At 30.9% G+C, this 16874-nt stretch overlaps 1 protein-coding gene across 13 annotated transcripts in view; it reads left to right on the forward strand.

Moving 5' to 3' along the window:
- The window catches only part of LOC132951880 (uncharacterized), a 278489-nt gene that overhangs the window by 138987 nt on the left and 122628 nt on the right, over positions 1–16874 (forward strand). For all 13 annotated transcript variants that reach the window (XM_061023904.1, XM_061023905.1, XM_061023907.1 and 10 more), the window contains 7 exons: positions 222–330; positions 711–933; positions 1645–1812; positions 1954–2034; positions 2156–2353; positions 2438–2604; positions 12236–12347. In XM_061023904.1, the coding sequence (XP_060879887.1) occupies positions 222–330; positions 711–933; positions 1645–1812; positions 1954–2034; positions 2156–2353; positions 2438–2604; positions 12236–12347 (1058 nt within the window). The remainder of the gene's footprint in view (positions 1–221; positions 331–710; positions 934–1644; positions 1813–1953; positions 2035–2155; positions 2354–2437; positions 2605–12235; positions 12348–16874) is intronic.

Genomic DNA, 16874 nt, shown 5'->3' on the forward strand with positions numbered 1-16874 from the left:
GTATTTAAATCGATCATGTTTTGTTGATTTCAAATATTGGCATAATGTTATAGTATTATTTATAATTACCGTTGTTTTTTGTCCTGGCAATGGAAAACGATTGTTTGAACCGTTGGCCGATATATCAAATCGTTATCGTCTTAATAATAATAATAAAAACATTTTAATATTACCCGCGTATTTAATTCTTATTCTTACTACTTTTTTTTTTTTTGTTACAGTGTCCGATTTCACGCAAGAGTTGTCCCAAATGTACGAACAACACGCAGCCGAGCTGCAACTGCTAGTCACGAATTTCCGAAAGAAAAACACCGATCTCAGAAAAGACAGGTATGCCGCCTATACATATACAGTATTATACACCTACACCTATTACAAAGGTCGTGGAACGAAAAGCAAATAGACTTTGAGAGAGTATCGGACGGGGAAGAGGATTTTATTTTCGTCAAGAGCGGAGATGTAAAAGTCGGGTTACTGGCTGGAAATATCCTATAGTTAAAACGCAGAAAACGCGTTAACGGTTTCTTGTTTCACTTTTGAAAAACGAGTAATTTAATATTTTTACACGCCCGAAAATAACTACTACAGTCCGCCCGTGATATATGAAACGCCCTATTTTTATTCTTCAGTCGGAAAAAAGGAGAAACATTCCTTCGTAATTTAAGGAAAATTAGTATTAGTTTTAATACCATTCTTTATATTATTCTCAGGCCCTCATTCCCTAGCCAATTATTCTACACGTGGGAAATGTTCCTGCAAGAGGTGGAAACGGACTCGAAGTCAATCAGTGACGTAGCTAGTGTACTCGGTCGACAAATTTCTAGGCCGCTTTTAGATAGGTCGTTCTATCGAAAAGTACAATCACGTAAAGTATTCAGCCAAAGAGACTCGTTGGAATTGATCTTGCAAAAGTCTGAAGATAAACTATCAAAGGTAAATTTTTGAACTATTATAGTATTAAAAATGTTTATTTAAAATCAATATTACAATTTATTATTTTACTAATAATTTAAAGCACCTCCAAGTGCCTCTTTATTCTAGTATGTTTGCTTTTGATTCGCATAAAAATAACAATTATTGATTTGTTGTGAAATACTTACTAATGACGTCAACTTCGATATAGTTTGGTATATTTTTTAAAGTTACGTATATATTGAAAGTAATTGAAAGTAATTTGTTTCGGACAAAATATCACAATTATTTTCTTTTGCATATTATGTTAAATATACAAAATATGGGAGTGGGTTCTTAAGTTTATAAATCGTAAAATCGATAACACCTATATGTCCTATAGCATAACGCAAAGGAAACTCGCGTGATGTAAAAACGCCCCAACTTAAACGAATAAGACTTTTATTTTATTTTTAAAAATTTGTTCCAAAATTCCAAGGTGGGGGTGTGGTTATTTCAGTTGCACCCTACCTTGAAAAAATCATTAAAAGGATTGCAGCACAAACGCTCCAAAGCTAGGCAAAATCCATTATAAACATGGTATGAAAAAATGCTCCTGGTTTAATTCAAAAATGTCTATGGTGAGAGGAGCGGGGAGTGCCAGAATACACAGCTTTCATTTTTAACTCCCCAAACAAAAATATAATTACTACACGTATAACACTATATCGTATTATGGTTGTTGATCCACAGTGCAGAGAAGATTATAAACGTTCTTTCCTTGCCCAGCTGTCATCTCCAAACAGCTCAGCATCCCTATCTTCGTACCTCGACGCCCACAATGCCTACGTCACTCAACTGCATGCCACCAACGGTATGGTCGACCAGTATAACCAATATGTACTACCACAACTCTTACAGGTAACGGTCGGTTCGGACCATACCACCATATATTATTTTGTATTATACCTATATTTTTATATACCATGGACAGCGTATGGCCATAATATAATAATTTAATGTAGCCTCACAATTTCTAATTCCATTTTTACCCGTATGTAGGAATTAGAAGACGTTTACTCGGACTTGTGTATGTCCCTGTCGGACGCGGTTCTCCAAGGATCCGACGTCATATACAACAAGGTACCAAAGAATAATATACGTAATACTACCCTTCCATAGTCATAATATAATCCACCCTAAACCAACACCTGACCGCCCAGTGATGATTTTTTAATTCATATCGATCTGTCCTGGTTCACAGTCCAGTGATCAGTCGAAGAGATACAACGCTCTGGGATCCCAATGTCGACAGCTGACACCTGGTTCGGATTTGGTCGCGTTCGCCCGATCCCTAACACCACTGCCCACCACACCGCACCCGTCGCAGCGGACCCGAAGCTATTGTCCGCCACAAGCTCCGGCGGACACCGAGGGAATGATCTTGGAACCCGGGGTCACGGTAAGTCGACCGTCGTCGATATTAATATCGAACTGCGGGTTTGTCAAGGGTTTGTCACGAGTTTTTTTAAAATTTTTTTTTTAGGAGGCCATAGCACAGCTGGCGTTAAAAAACGAACTGATTGTCGACAGACTGGCCAGCTTGGACGTGCGAGCAGGATACGACACTATAAGAGCGGAATTGATGGACCTCGAGTCTCAGATGAAACAGATACAAGATTCGGTGGAAACGTTTAAGCGCTTACAACAAAGGTTTATTATACTGACATAGAAATACATAATTATAGGTTGTAGGTGGCGAAATTAAAAAAAACAGTGAACAATAAGTTAACAGTCACAAGTATGGGTACCTACTGACAATTTACTATACCGAGTGAAAACGCAATTTATAATGATTAAAAATAAATTAGGGCCGTGCATTATTATTATCAAACACATATAGTATTTATAAATTAATAAACGCTCTTACAGCGCTCACACTCATAAATATATTCGGGAAATTATACAAAAATAAAAAAAACACTTTTATATTCACACACATTATAATATTATCATGGGTACTTTAAAATATTTAATTTAATGTGAAATATTACTTGTACATTTCTTAACTTTAAGAGGCAGCACTTCAAGTGACATAATATTATTTTAACTCACTAAATAAAGTAAATTATACAGTACGAAACTCAAGCTGCCATGTAACAATACGTCGGGGGCGAAAATGTTGTCATCAGTGTCTTAGACACAAACGCCATCTCTAACTTGAGCCAAACTTATTTTAACTGCTGGACTGTTGGGTTTGAAAGTTAAACTAGAACTCTTATGCAATTTGTACACTTCTCGAGTCCCACGCACAATATTTCATTATTATATACACTGTCTCCAACAACGTTTCACATTACACAAATTAAAGTTATGTACTTTTTTAAGAACTTACTATAAATCCTGTTACAATTTTAACATCCTATTAAACTCGTAATACAAACAAAAATCAGTAATATTTATCGTGTGAATACATACATTTGCGAACGTATCAATGTTGTTGTTGCAGTTCTATTCTAGCAATAAAGCGATTCCGTAAAAAAGTCTATGTTACCAATATTTGAATTTTTTTTCGCTGACTGATTTTTAAAATAGATAAAAAACACAAAAAACCATTTATTTTATCACCTATCGCATGGAAGGTGAGATAGCACCGACTCGAGTCAGAAAAAAAACACTCAACTCGATATTTTCGTATTTACTATTATTAAAATATTACATCTTTCATTTTTTAGTATACATATCGACTTTATTTACCTATACCATTAATTTTCCCGGCTGGCTTAAAATTTTTTCACACTCCGTATATAAAATGTACACAACAAACGATGATAGTTGTTATTGAGAAATACGACTATAAAAACAAGCTAGTTTTCTAAAGCTAAAAAATGTTTTCCTGATAATAAATTTTTAAATATGTTCATTACAAATTCATCGCTCTAATTCAATTTCGCTGAGCTTCAGACATTTTAATTCCATCCTACGCCTTTTGTTTTTAGAAGCAATTAAAGTTTAAATAATATATGGTGTAGGTATACATACAGATTGGCCGTGCTCAAACGTATATCCCACGCAATCTCCTAATCTTTGGCGGGGACCTCTTAAATTACTTAAATTTTATAAGGTATATTGCTGTGTACTAATTTAATTGATGGTAGACGTTTAAACTCGGGGTCTCAAATAAAACTCGCTTGAATTCATGTTTGAAAATCGATTAAAACCAAAATAACGTATAAGCCGGGTATACTGAAACATATATAAAAGTCGTTATAATTTTAATATACAACGTTTAATATTATATTATACGTAATTCCAACTTTAGAAATGAAATTATGTTTTATTCATTTTTTTTTTTTACTTTTGTTCGAACTGTGCTGTTTGCGTTTGACTGTAATCATTTCTTAATAGGCTCTGTCTATGCATAATGTATATACAAGCGCGTAATAGATAATTATGGTAAGATTAAAATTTACAATTATTGCCGTGTATATTAGTGTTCACTTATCTAATCGTTATTATTCTGAGTATTTACTATTTACTGAGATAATGATGGGTCGCTTTAATTCGTACTATGAAAAAATTAGTGAAGTAGGTAGCTAAAATAAACTAACTATTTTGAGTCCATCGGTTATAAGTTATAACACTAGGTGATCATCATACTTGTTAGACATGTGTATGCAATCCTATTGACTCTGCACTAGTGCAGACAGTGGCATACAGTGGTATGACGAACTTGAAATTTTATTTTTCTGAGCCTAATCCAATATTGCACCCACCCTGCAGCACCAATAACCCAATAAAGGCATTTGCTGTCATATAAATTGTAACTACCCATCTTCGTAGTAGTTATTATTAAAACACTATAGTTAATACTAAATTTTCACCAATTGGCCACCCACCACCCCTTGAAAAATTCGGAAGTAGCCGCCTCTCGATTATCTCTTTCGCCACACTATTTAGTGCAGAAACGTGGCTTTGCGCGATTTGAAATAATACAAAAAGTATTAAATTCACGTTCAATCGCATATTATACGATTTGGACACAATATTCTCACTTATTTCATAAAAAAATATACAAGCGCATTGTCAAAAACATATAACTTTGAACGTAAAAAATAATTCATATTGTGTGACGCGGAAAATACCAATTTTTTAGTTTCTATTTCGATGAAATTCACTCTGGTGGTATGCAAATATTATTAATAAACATAAACACGTATAGTTATAGGTATAACTGTTTCCCGTTTACAACTACAGACTGAACACTGACGTTAAGGTAAACATATTATAAATACGCAGTTTCGACTTTTAGAGACAAGTTTAGCGTTCGGTTTAATTGCATATAGATAAGCCCTGTAGGCGCGAAATCCCTTATCAAATCTTCTTTATAGTTTCGTCACTATCGCATTTAGAACGGATTTTTTTTTCAACGCAGGCGATATTACAGTTGTTGCCGAATCGAATAGCAATAATAATGTTAAGCATTTAAGCTTTATTTCTTCCGCGAGATATTCGAATAATAATTCCATCTACCGACCTACATATTATAAATTGGCATAACATAAACAGAGTTATGACTAATCCGTCTTGGGCGGGGTTGTGTCGATTACGTGACGAGGTTAATTTTTGTCAAAACTCGAACGAGGGTGTGTTGTGACGGGTCAGCGGATGTGTAAGATATGTAGTGCAACAAGGAAATCGGTGTCGAAATTCCCAAGGACATTCACTCCAATACCGAACGATATTTATATATTATACTACTTATAATATCGTCACAAAAATTGCCGTTACAATTGTGGCCGATAATAATATAGGTTATTGTGTCACATATCATTTATTATTATTATTTTTATTATTTTATTGTTGTATTTTTATATTAATTATTATTATACTCTACTCGACAACCGAACTGGAATTCTGTCGAAATACGTCATGTTCATATTATTATTATTATTATTATTATTATTATTATGGTTATTAGTTCATACTCAGTCGACGTCAGACTATGCGGCGAGAAACGACATATTATCAGACGACGACGATCTTCCGGATACATCACACGCGGGACGCGTTTTATCGTACGGAAACTGCAACAAACGGATACGAAAAAGCATCATTTCCTACACCGAGCTCGCACAACCAACACCAACCCGAATATTAAAAATTTATCGTCGTCGTCTGCGCGCGCGATTTGACCGAAAAAAAATTCGACGCTACGATTTAATTTTAATTTTTTTCTATTTAGTCATTATATTATATTGTATTATATTGTTATGATTATTTATATTCCATAGAAAAGTCGTTATCTTTTTGTAACATTTTTTTTTTTTCGTAAACAGCAGTGCGAACAAAAAACCAAGCTGCAAACCCTATTGTTTCATTTTTTCCTCCCTCCATTCTCTTTTCTCTCTCACTCTCTCTCTCTCCACCCCCTTTCCCTCCCATTGACGGATATGTATCTTCATTTATCATTCGTGTAGTACAATGCGATTTTATTATTATTATTACAAATAATATAATATATTATATAAAAATACGTGTAGAGACTACTACAGAGAGAGAGTTACAACGAGGGCGATTTGGACACCTCCTATATCTGGTTTAATCGTTTGTGATTTTTATTAAACGAATGCAATTCGTTTCGTGGACGATAATTAATCGAAATCGAACACCTTCAACCGCGTCGCGATATACATCATATTATCCCGGTCAATCAGTCCCGTGCAGCGTTTATTAATCGATCTTTGCACGCACGTATATAGAGGCAGCACGGCAGTAGTTGCGTAAATCAAACGAACCGAATTCGTACAAATATCCCATAAATCATAATATATTAATAAATCGTTTCATTCGTTGTTTCCATAAAGATCCGCTCGCTCTTTCAATCTACTTGGTCGCGTGGTAGGTCCATCGTGACGCAAAACCGACGGTTTTAATAGATAATAAATAATAATACATTATATTATTATAGTCATATCGAGCCTGCATCCTTGATAATGATTCCGGTAAAATAATACGTTGACACGTTAAAAATATTATTTGACATTAAAATTGTTTCGCATTTGAATAATAATATTATTAGTACCTATACAACTGGATAAAAAATTGTTACCATATTTTTGTCTATAACATTTATTGCTGCATATTAATGGAATAATAATTATTAAATACCAATATAATAATTAGTGTTTGTAATAAATTCCCGTTTGAATAGACAAAGCACAAGTCCCTATATTTTAATATAGTATATCAACGATATATAATAATATATCAACGAACTGAAAACATTAAAATTGTGTTTTTGTTGTATTAACATTATTTTGAACGATTTAAATCAAAATTAGTGTAGAGAGATTTTGTCATTGCTATAGAAAAAGTTCTTTATGTTCAATAAAATATGATACTTCCCTCAAATAAGATCTTTAAACGTGTAAAACAATGTATACATTTTTTTCATAACACCACGTTTGTTCTTAAATCAAATTATTTTAAACTATATTTTATTTATTGAAAAAGTACTACGGCAGTGCATAAATGAACAAAAATTATTACTATTATTCAAACAATTTAAACTACTCTTACTTATACTTCTGAATGACATTAGGTAGATGATAATAATACTTATTATGATTTTTAACAATAACAATATTGTGTCATTTTGGGTTCGATTATCGTTACGATTTGTATTTCACGAAAACAGTAGTACCTATATGTGTACAATATTATAGCCAATTTGGTCTTGTTATTGTCCTCTTCGTGACGGTTTATTGAAATATTGGACACTCAACGTGTTCTTAAACTGTACAGTGTACACGGTCAGTATACGAAGTCTGCTTTAGATAATAATAATAATTCATGTGAAACATAAAAGTGTAAATTGTATTATTTTCATTAGGTAGATACATAAGAAGTTGATAACAGTATTTTAATGTATTTCAATTAATTTCAGTGTATTATAATATTACCATTCACTTTGATCTCTCTACATCTCTTTTGATATACAAATTCGGTGCTTAAATAACTGAATTCTACGTTGTCTACAAATAATGTAGTGAGCTAGATGCTAGATTATATGATATGTTTTACTTTAGAAATATTGTCATTTAAGATTTAACTTTTTCTAAACATCTGTACAAAATTGTTTTCTGTTCAAGCGCAATATATGCTCTAACTAAATGACTATATAATTTATTTGGCCATAAAAATATAACTAGTTAATGTGTATGGAGTGAAATTCAAAGTATATTTTAATTAATAATCGGTATGGTTAAACATTTTTTTTCATTTTTTCAGTTTTTTATTTTGTTGAAATATATGTTCATTATAATTTCTATTCATTTTATATTGTACCTGAGTAGGTAACTGGGTAGTTGTTCTACATTGTATGTTGCATAGTAGGCACCTAACAGATTATTTTGAAGAGCACTGTTTTTTTTTTTAATTTCTCAATAACAGTTACATCGCTTAGAGTTTGAATAAAGATTGTATTATAATTAATGCTATAATACCTTGTAAATCTTATGAACAATTGCATAAAAGCCTTTTAGAAAGAAGGCTTTTCCCCAATAGAGATATTAGGGAATCTTAATCTAATATCGTTGTGACGTTCTACATTTCTGACCACATTTTTCTAACCACTAATGTTGACTTGATCACTAATCTTGAGCAATATAATATTTATTTAGTAAATGTATTTTAATTATTTGGTAAGACTCTTATAAGATGAATTAATTTTTATAAATTGCAAAACCTGACCATAGAAATAAAACGAATTATGAAAAATATAATTAAATTTATCCTGCTAATTTCGCTACACTTGAAGTTCGAGATTAATTTTTCAATTCTATTGAAGCGCTTTAAGTACAATTACAAATCTAAATAAATAACAGTTTGTAAGAAACTTATTAAATTGTAATATTAAGCTTACACCAGACAACGTTGTGTAAAATAGTATGGTAGACAATAAATAAATATGTAATAACAAACCAAATGTCGTTGTCAAATAAATAAACACGAGTGAAACACAAATATGGACATGCACTAAATCAAATTAATTTCAATTGTGTTAAACATTTTCCATTATCGATAATGATAAATTAAGTCATATATTTAAATTTATGACGAACAATTTATAATGAAACGCTATATTATTAATTCATACTGCGATAATTATAATATTATATAATAAATAACCTGCAGCAGACCTTTGTGATTATATCTCAAAGTGTCGACAAATATCAAAAATTGATCACAATTTTATAATAACGCCATTAATTTTTGAAATTAATTAAATATTTAAAACCATTAATTAATTAATGAGTTATATTAACTGTTATTTTTGAAACAATATAACGAATTAATTTTTCCAATGAGTCAACAATCTAAATTAACTAATCTTTATACATACCGGTTCTATAGAACTTCTACGTGTAAAATATTTTTCTTTTTTAATGATAGTGCAAAGTTAATATTTACAATATTTTTTATTTTATGATAAATCAAACAAACTTCATAATATGTGTGCAAGTAAAGGAAACGAATTTGACCGTTTGACCTTTGGCACCTCTTACAGAAAATTGAAATGGCGCCACTATAACGTCTATTCTATCATAACCGATACGTATATTTTTCATTCTTTATATTATTTGCTTGAAATTTTAATTTACTAAGTAGGTATAGATTCACGAAGTTGTTTGATTGAAAATCAACACACAGTGTAAAATAAATAAAATCACAATAATTGTTGAGTACCAATTAATTAGTGACCGTTGAAAATGTTTCGACAAATTCAAGACATTATTAAAACCAACGATAGGGCAAACATTTTTATTTGACGATAATATTAAATTTTACTATGTACAGTAAGTTAGTTTCAGAAAAATAATAATAGGACAAAAAATATAAATATTTGAAAAATACTATTAAAATTAGAAATATCTATTATATTTACGTAACTCCTGTGTAATACTATGTTATAGTGGTATTGTATCACATGCATATTGTTTGAATTTGAATTTTTTTTTCTTTATAATACGTTACTTACAAAGTCTGCAGTTATATCAACAAAACATAAAAAAATAAATACATTACTACTATAATAAGTTTTAATCATTTTACCAACAGAGCTTAAGTCAAATACGTATCTAAGTACTTAATAGTTTATACTATATTAAATAATAGTAATAATAATACTATAGAACTTAATTACAATAACTACAACATGAACATAAAACGTCAGGGATAATTTTTCCGGTTCCGTGTTACGAGTAATTTTTCTATTTCAGATACATTGTACATACCTATATAATATTCAGGACAACATAATAATTATTTGACTATTCAATAGGTACCTATTCTATAAATAATCAATGTTGAACAAATTTAAATTCAAATTTATATAGTGCACGAACAACGTTTTATCGAGTTCAAAGTTACTAAGGCTAATAATAATAATAGTATGCGCCTATAGGTTATTATAGTTTCGGTGTGAGTTAAATTAAAGTTTCACAGTAGATATAATATATTATAACAATAACCAAAAATTAATGTAGTGTAAAATTATGCGACGTCTGCCTTCCAACACCCACCACCCACCAAGCCCAATCCCATCCCGTCTAAAGGTTTAACACTGTGAACGAGTCTACTTCTATTGGAGTAATAATATATACATATACAGGGTGATTTATTTAACAATATACAGTAAGTTATCGAAAATGTTTTTTTTTTTTAATTTAAATGTATTAACGTATCGTCATCATTTTTTAAGTATTTACTTTTTTGAAAGTTCCGAATAAAAGTATTTCATATTCTGAAGTAGAATATTTTCTGGTAATTTTGATGCACAAAAATCGAATTTCTACCAAGCAGTTATTTATAACTTATAACTTTAATACTATTATATTAAGTACTTTTATAACTTAAAAGTATTTAAAGTTTTTATGAGCAGATTCCATCTAAGTATAAAATAAATTCAATTTTATACATCATAACTCTTACAAAAATATTCTGTTTCAAAATATGAAACTAATTATAAACGTTAATTTTCAAGTCGAAAAAAACTTAAACAAATAGTAAAATATTTTTAAAAACGTTAGTACGCTCTTTTTTTGATCAAATATTAAAATTTTGAATGTTAAAAGAATCACTCTGTATCACCTTAAACGGTGATCATTTTATCACTACCTATTTAGTATGTTTCTTGGACAATTTGTGTGGTGTTGAGAATAAATGTTTTTATATCGTACCTATATTATGTAGTTTAAAGTCATTGAAACACGCAACGTTATTGGAAACAAAAATTGCACATTTTTACCCATTTCGTCGTCATAGTTTTTATTCTTATTTTTTTCACTCGAACGCTGAGGTATATTTTTCTGTAATGTTTTAGATGCTTGAAAACCGTACATAGCACCAACACTCAGTTACCATTAACTAGTTAATTAGTGATAATATTATCGCGTTTCAATTACACAGATGAGAGTGATTAAGTAATGAGCAAATGTGTTGTGTTAACGACACATATATTTACGGAGAAAATAACTCCACAGTGATAAGTACTTCGCGGTACACGTGTCTGTACTCACGTATATAATATAATACATGGTCTCTGCGGTGGGGGTGCAATATTTTCTCTTGTCGATAGTAATCTCGTTTATGATGGGGCTCATCGACACGACGGGATTAATCGACCGTTTAATAGGTACTATGTTCCGTTTCCTCCGATTTCCGTTAATCGCGCTCGCCGGTCGTTACAATAATAATATACATATACGTTTTCAAATGCTCGTGGACAATGCCCACCTATAGTATAAATATGATATTATCATAGCATGGCTATAATAGTGGACGTAATGATAATTTTAATATAATTATTAGTAGGTACCTATCGCATATTATGACGAGTCGCGGAGGATGGTATGTGAATGTGGGTAATTGGAAACGTTTTGTTGCAAAAAAAAATATGTTCCTCATAGTTTTCGTCGTCGAAAATTTTAAATTTCAAATTTTAAACCGCCTACGAAAAAGCCTTTACTGACATTTCCTGATGATTAAAGTGCTTTTAACTTGTACTGCCCGCGTGCCATCCAATTGTTTCCGGTCGGCGCGGGCGAGCACAACAAAATAAGTTTCGAGATTTTATAGTATGAGGACGGACGAATAACGATTTGGTTTTCCAGTCTTATAACTGAGTTAGAGGTAGATCTATGCTACTAATGAACTACCTATTGAATTAGTGTCGAAATCGTTTTGAGTAAAATATCATACTCGCACGCATTACATTTTCGTATTTGGCAAATATAAATTATTATTGTTTGACGTTTTTATTTGTCTGTTTCTTCAACAGGAGCCTGGAACAGTCGATGTTCAGCAAGGCGAATGAACTTCAAGAGGACATCAGCATCAAGAGATTCGAATTTCGCACCGCGCAAATGCACCTGGCGGCCGTCAAGTCGCAGGTAAGAATTCAAAAATATATAATATTATTCCGTGACAATTATTATTTTTCTGATCGATATTATTTGAATTGTTTAATACCACGACCATCGACCTCTTTTGATTTTACTGTAGTTAGCATATAGTTGTATACTCATGTAGTCATATCTCTTGGATTTAATATTGACAATTTGGTTTTTGTATTACTCGGCACAGATAGCAGATGCCGTAATCCAAATTATAAAATTATAATTAATACATTTTATAATTTGTAAAAAATATCATACCAAGTACTAAGCTAAAATATATAACATCTTTTTTAAACTTGATAAACCTTGCTATAAGGACTATACTCCAGCTTAGTACCTATATTATAAAGTTTAATACCTCACAAACTACTCAATTCGTATTTCGATTGGGATGCTTTGAAATTTCAAAAAATTATCTAATAAACAATTTACTGTCAAAAAAGTATGTTTCTAATTTGAAATAATTTTATATCGTTACGGGATACTCCTACACTACCTAAATAGTATAAAAAATCTTGATTATTTGAAAATATGTTTTTCAAATCTACATAAAATTTCCAAAAATCAAAATTTGAATAAAAGCATTTTTTAAAGGATATTTGATTAATCACCTTATATAATAAACTTTTATACAATTTCGTACAGACGGACATTATGCGTACTTAGCATGCTTATATTATAATATAATATTGGGCGGTGGTTATTCCGACGACCCAGTGTAGTCTGTCTGGTCGGGAGGGGGTGGGCGTTGGCCGCTTAGGATTCCATTTTTAACATTTTTTTTTCCTTTGGCAATCGATTATTATATTGTTATAATATATTATTTGACGGTTGGATTTCCACCGCAGGGTCGTGACTCACGAGTGTGAAAATCACGAAAGTAATACATAAATATGCGAGTAAAAACTTATGATAGGCGTGTGTGGAAAGAAAAAACTCAATACGATGCGATATTCCACAAATCGATAATCCGACAGAAATATCAATAGAAATATTGCATCGTATTACATCGTGTGTAGTTTAGAACGAATCTAAACAATTGGCGAGACCAAGACCATTGTATTTCAGTTGGGTCCATTATTTAAATAATATTGTAAACCATATGCAGAGAAAAATAACCATATGGAGAATAATGGAAATAATCCTATGGAGTATCGTTATTTTTTGTATTAACTGCAGAATACACTTGACCACTATACATATTTTATATTACCTACTTTGTAATATCGTCTGTAGGAATTGTGTTTAGTTTGACTGGTGGACATACCTCAGAGCGTAAAGATACAGTTATAAATGAAGACTTGGTTGAGGACTTAGGAATTAATACTTAATTTTCTTCTAATGGTTAAACAAACATTAAATTATATCAAGGCGTTTTTGAATTAATTTGGAGATAGTTATTGGGTCTTTATTAAAAGCCATTATTATTGTATTATTATTATTGTAAAAACTAAACTATAATATGGAGTATCGTGAGCAAATAGTTTTGTAATAAAGAAAAGGTGTAGTAATGTCACTACTTCGAAGAACTCCAACCAGTATAGGGTATTTAGTGGAACAGAACTGAACTCTGACCTCGAATATGGTTTTCTATGTAGGATTTTATAAGAAGATAAAATCGATTATGGACATATTATTCGTTTCAACTTGAAAAGAAGTTCCTTATTCCATACCCTATCAACAGCCCGTGCCACATCTAGGAGAATAGCTGCACAGTATAGTTTGTTTTTCATACCAAAAGACGTAAAATCAACAGTGGGTGGAGTTGGTGAATTGTAAAGTTTGATTTATATTTATAAATTATATCTTTGTTTTGATTTTTTTTTGTTAAATCTAAATCCAAACTGGTAATTGGGAATGATTTTATAGTTCATGATATTATATTAGATAAGGCTCTTCAACCCAAACATCAAGATAAATGAATACGTCGTAATATTAATATTAAGTTATCATCATTAAATAATTCGTAAAATATGTTCGAGTATAATATATACTAGATTCAATATTACATCTATTGTATGCTGATATGAAACTATTTTTAAGGATAATTAACATTAGTGTAGTGTGTAGTGTGGATTAATGCATTTTAATAAATCAGAAACTATTTTTTTAAATTTGTATTTAGATACATATAAAATTTCAAAAAATCTACTGCTTAGTAATACTTATAGAAATAAAAGTTGGTTCTTCATTAAAAAAAAAAGAATTTTTATCGCCACAAGACATTCCTTAAGTGTATAAAAAATTCAAATAATTCGAATTATATTATGGTCCTTAATTATACTAAACAATTTCCAAAAATTAGAATTTTGATTTGACGAATTATTATAGATAAAAAAATGTGGTAAGTATACAGCATTATTCAGTATGCAAAATATTTCAAAACATTTAGCTTCAGTTGACCAATGACTAGCTATAAAATGTAAAAAAAAAATCGATATTGGGGGATATATATACAGCCTACAACCATTTATTACCTAATAGTTATTTTACGATAGGATTTTGTATTATCGGACCACAATTATCGGTGAATTGCATCGGAGCAAATGTCCGAAAAGATTTTATCAATTTACTATTAGTGGTGGTCGTTTCCCGTGCCCGACTATTTGTATAATAGTGGTACGTGAGGTCCTCTAAAATCCGGGATTTGATCACATCAACTTTGCAATGCGATATCCACGGCAAAACATTTTCCGACATTCACGCTGAGCGGTTTTTCCCCCGCATATCAATCCAAACCGAATTGAGCCGGATTTCCATTACACCGTATCGTGATGTGTTTCATATATTTTTTTTATTATGTTGGTAACAAAACGTTGGTAATACGTTACCTAGTACCTGGAGGTTGAATATTACATTCAAAGGTACACTACACGGTTTAGTGGAAACTCGGTTTAGATGACTTCATAACACTTCACCCCGGTAACGTGAACCATGAATTCGCTACAAAAAAAAAAATTTTAAAGATTCTAATTTATAGTATATGCAATATTATATACTTATACCATGCATATAATATAATTATTAATAATTTATTTATGTATAATGGTATTTACAATTTACTTATAAACACAATATTTTGGTATACTGCTTACTAACCAAACAATTTAGATAACCACAGACCCAATTTAATTTTTGAAAATCATAGTTTATGGTGGATAGTGTAGTTGATTTTACTAAAGCGACCCGCTGTCATAATCACGGTTAAATGGTGGTCGTCTAAACCTCACTCACTCACTCACCGAAAACAACGACGCAAAAACGATGAGGTTATTGGAAATACCATAATATATGGTACTCGTGGTGAAAGGGGGGGGGGGGGGGTGGTACGAGTGATTTCCGCGGTGACGGTGACGATAATGATACAGGAGTGTTAAATCTCCATCATAATTTTTTATTTCATCAACAAATTATATTGACGTACTACAAATTTGTCAACCGTATACTTCATTAATTTAGCACCACACTAGCTAGGCGACTACTAATATATTTTACACGTTACGGATATCTAATTATCGCCGTCGTCGGTGTAATAATTATTAATAAAATATAATATAATATGTGAAGTAGGCAGTGATTTCTGATTATTTTTTCTCGGTCGCTTCTGAATTTCAATCAACTCCGACGTCGTTGTATTAGCTGCAGGGCGCGCAAGTAAATAGATAATAATTATAATATAATATATATATATATGTTTGTTATAATCGTCCGCACATCATGATATGCAACTGAATTTAATATTATTATTATTTGCGCATAATAATATAATATGCATATTGCAAACGTAGCGGTATAAAAACATATTATAATGTTATTATTATAATCCCTCTCTCAACTCAGTCGAAATAAATACGTAAAATCTTTGTGAATCGATGTAATATACTTCATACGTATTATTTAGTATTAGTTATAATAGTAGGTATTCATAATATTGTATACGTTCTGTAAATAATATGTATATTTTAATGAATAATTTAATAATATAAGAATAGGTACGTTTAGTTAACTAGTCATAATTGTTTTTTTTTCGCAACTCACACAAAACTTACTCTAAACTAATATTGTGAACGAACAAGTTAAATAATCATAAAATGTTAACCACGATGGGTTGTTGAAATATTTTGTATCTCAGTATTATTTGATTTTTATAACAATTTGTGTAGTCGTTCCGTTCGTGTCGTGCGTGGTGAGGTAAAAAAAATGTATAGGTAGCTGATTTGATTAGACTTGACATGATCTCCATACTAAAACTTTTTCGATTCAAAGTGTTTGGGGGTGAAAAAAAGGTAAAAAAATAAAAATTGTATGGTAGTGGTAGGAGATGAAATAACTTTGAAAAACACTGAAATATAGACTGATCATTGCGACGTCTAAGAAAAAACATAATGCGAGAGCGGTGGATAAATATTTTTAAATAAACAATTAACTTGGTATGCATGCTATATAGGTCATTCATCGTGATTTAATTATTTTTAGTTATGAGGTATTAAATCAATGATAATATTATTAAAATTCTATACA

The sequence above is a fragment of the Metopolophium dirhodum genome, chromosome 9 (genome assembly GCF_019925205.1).
Source record: "Metopolophium dirhodum isolate CAU chromosome 9, ASM1992520v1, whole genome shotgun sequence".
NCBI lineage: Eukaryota > Metazoa > Arthropoda > Insecta > Hemiptera > Aphididae > Metopolophium > Metopolophium dirhodum.